Here is a 2,128-nt window from a genome sequence, read left to right on the forward strand (position 1 = left end):
AAGGCAACTGTTTCTATTCTATTCTTCTTGTTCCCTCGTCTGTATCAGTAGCGCACTATGTAGTGAATGTAAAGAACTTAAGTGCAGTAGATCATACTGCACCCTACTTCCTAAATAAGGGCACTATATAGGGTTAGAAACAGAGGGAATGACCAACAGGTGGACAGTTAGCACTGCCAGCAACTGTATGTCCAGTAGGGAGCTGTATTTTACAGGTTCACTACGCTCTATACAAGTACACTATGAAGTACACCCTATGTAGTGCACAATATCTCTGACAGGGAGTTATCTCTGTGCACTGAATAGGGTACAAGTGAAAGCTCATAAACCCTACAGATGTTTATTAGGCAGAAAGTCTGCATGTAAGTGCACTACATAGGGAATGAAATGATGTGATTCCTACACCCTAGCGTCCACTACAGAGAAATCTGGGACTCCCTTTAGAAGTGCCCTCTTAGAAGTACACTCTTTCTACCTGGAATCTTTTCCAACTTATTTAAAGGTTCCTCTGAGAACCAAAGCTGAGAACCCTGTTTCAGGGTGCTCAAGAGAACTGTTCTTTTCACCCTTTGTAGTTTCACTCCATTAGAGAGAGATTTTGTGAATCTGTGTCTGCTGACTTCATATCTAAGTGCACTAAGCTGAAGTGAACAGGGATGAAATAATGATTTAGATTTTTCTATGTAGTGCACTACACATGCAATACACAGACATACAGGAGCTCTAGGAGTGAGCCTACATAGTGCACTTTACACTTTGCCCATACAGACTAGAAAATGGCACTCTTTACAGTGCCTGTACCCTACAAAGTCCACTTGGGATTCAGTGCTACTTAGGGTGCACAGCTCCTTACTCCCTACATATAGTGCACAATAATGATCCAGACACCCTACAAAGTGCAAGCTACCCTGGGGGCTACTTTCCGTCACTAGGAGGAGAGGGAATTTCAGCTCCTGTTCCCTGCTCCCTACATAATATAATGGCCCACACATGTTACAAAGGGACTATTTCATGCATAAGTGCACTACATAGGGAGGATATTACAGCTCCTGTACCCTACAGAGTCCACTTGGGGTTCAGCTCCCTACTCCCTACATAATGCACTATAATGCACCCCACGAAGTACACTAGGAAGCATGTTTGGGACTCGGCCTTACCCGGAGAGCTTCATGTGATGGGACAGTCCGCTCGTGCTCGTGCCCGTCCGGCGGGTCCGAACCGGACCACCGACGCCCACTAGCTCCACACCGTACGTGGACACGGAGCTCACGCGCACCCGGTCCATCTGGAGCGCGCACGACGGCGACAACGATAATAAAGCTAATAATGATGATAATAATAATAAGGATACTAAAAGCGGTGTAAAGTTCCACCGGATCCCGGCCATGTCCGCTGCACGAGCTGCTGCTCTTCAGAGACACAGAAATCCCCGAGCTGGACACCAGAAGAAAAAAAAGTATCCAAAGTAACGGAGAAGAGAAGAATAAAGAGATGAGGATAAAAAGCGGATTAATGCGCGCTGGGGGAGTGTGTGTGAGTGTGTGTGTGTGTGTGTGTGAGAGAGAGAGAGTGTGTGTGTGTGGTGTGTGTAATCCCTGAGCAGTGTGTCATGTACCGGCCATCAGGAGCGCAGAGAAAACTTCAAGTACAAGACAGAGAGAAAGAAAAGAAAAGAAAAAAAACCTCCAGCTCTCCGAGTCACAAAACCCAACAGCCAATCACCTGCGGGCGTGTGACGTCACGACACGTCACGGGCAGGGGGCTCTTTATTGGGGGCAGAACACTGAAAGCTACCCCGAAAAGTATGCACGTGTGTGTGTGTGTGTGTGTGTGTGGTTTCGATAACTTCTCATCTGCTTGTGAATGTGTGTGTGTGTGTGTGTGAACACAAACAAAAAAAGAAAATAATTAATATTTAATCGTCAGTGTGTGACTCATGTGATTATTAATAAATTATTGCTAGCTAAGAAAAACAGTTACTGAAATAAAAATAATAATAATGATAATAATAATAATAATAATAATAATAATAATAATAATAATAATAATAATCAGAATAAATTAATCAATTGATTAAAAAACAATTACAACAATCCACCAAATGACTAATTTACATCAGATTAATGAA

At 43.4% G+C, this 2,128-nt stretch overlaps 1 protein-coding gene across 2 annotated transcripts in view; it reads right to left on the reverse strand.

The window, feature by feature from the left end:
• ltbp1 (latent transforming growth factor beta binding protein 1) overlaps positions 1–1,658 on the reverse strand; it is a 112,384-nt gene extending 110,726 nt beyond the window's left edge. The window contains exon 1 of one of the 2 annotated variants that reach the window (XM_058398651.1): positions 1,158–1,658. In XM_058398651.1, the coding sequence (XP_058254634.1) occupies positions 1,158–1,387 (230 nt within the window). In that variant the 5' untranslated portion in view covers positions 1,388–1,658. The remainder of the gene's footprint in view (positions 1–1,157) is intronic. The other variant, XM_058398652.1, reaches the window with a different exon arrangement.
• Positions 1,659–2,128: the final 470 nt, after the last annotated feature.

Source organism: Hemibagrus wyckioides, linkage group LG09, assembly GCF_019097595.1.
Source record: "Hemibagrus wyckioides isolate EC202008001 linkage group LG09, SWU_Hwy_1.0, whole genome shotgun sequence".
NCBI classification, from domain to species: Eukaryota; Metazoa; Chordata; class Actinopteri; order Siluriformes; family Bagridae; genus Hemibagrus; species Hemibagrus wyckioides.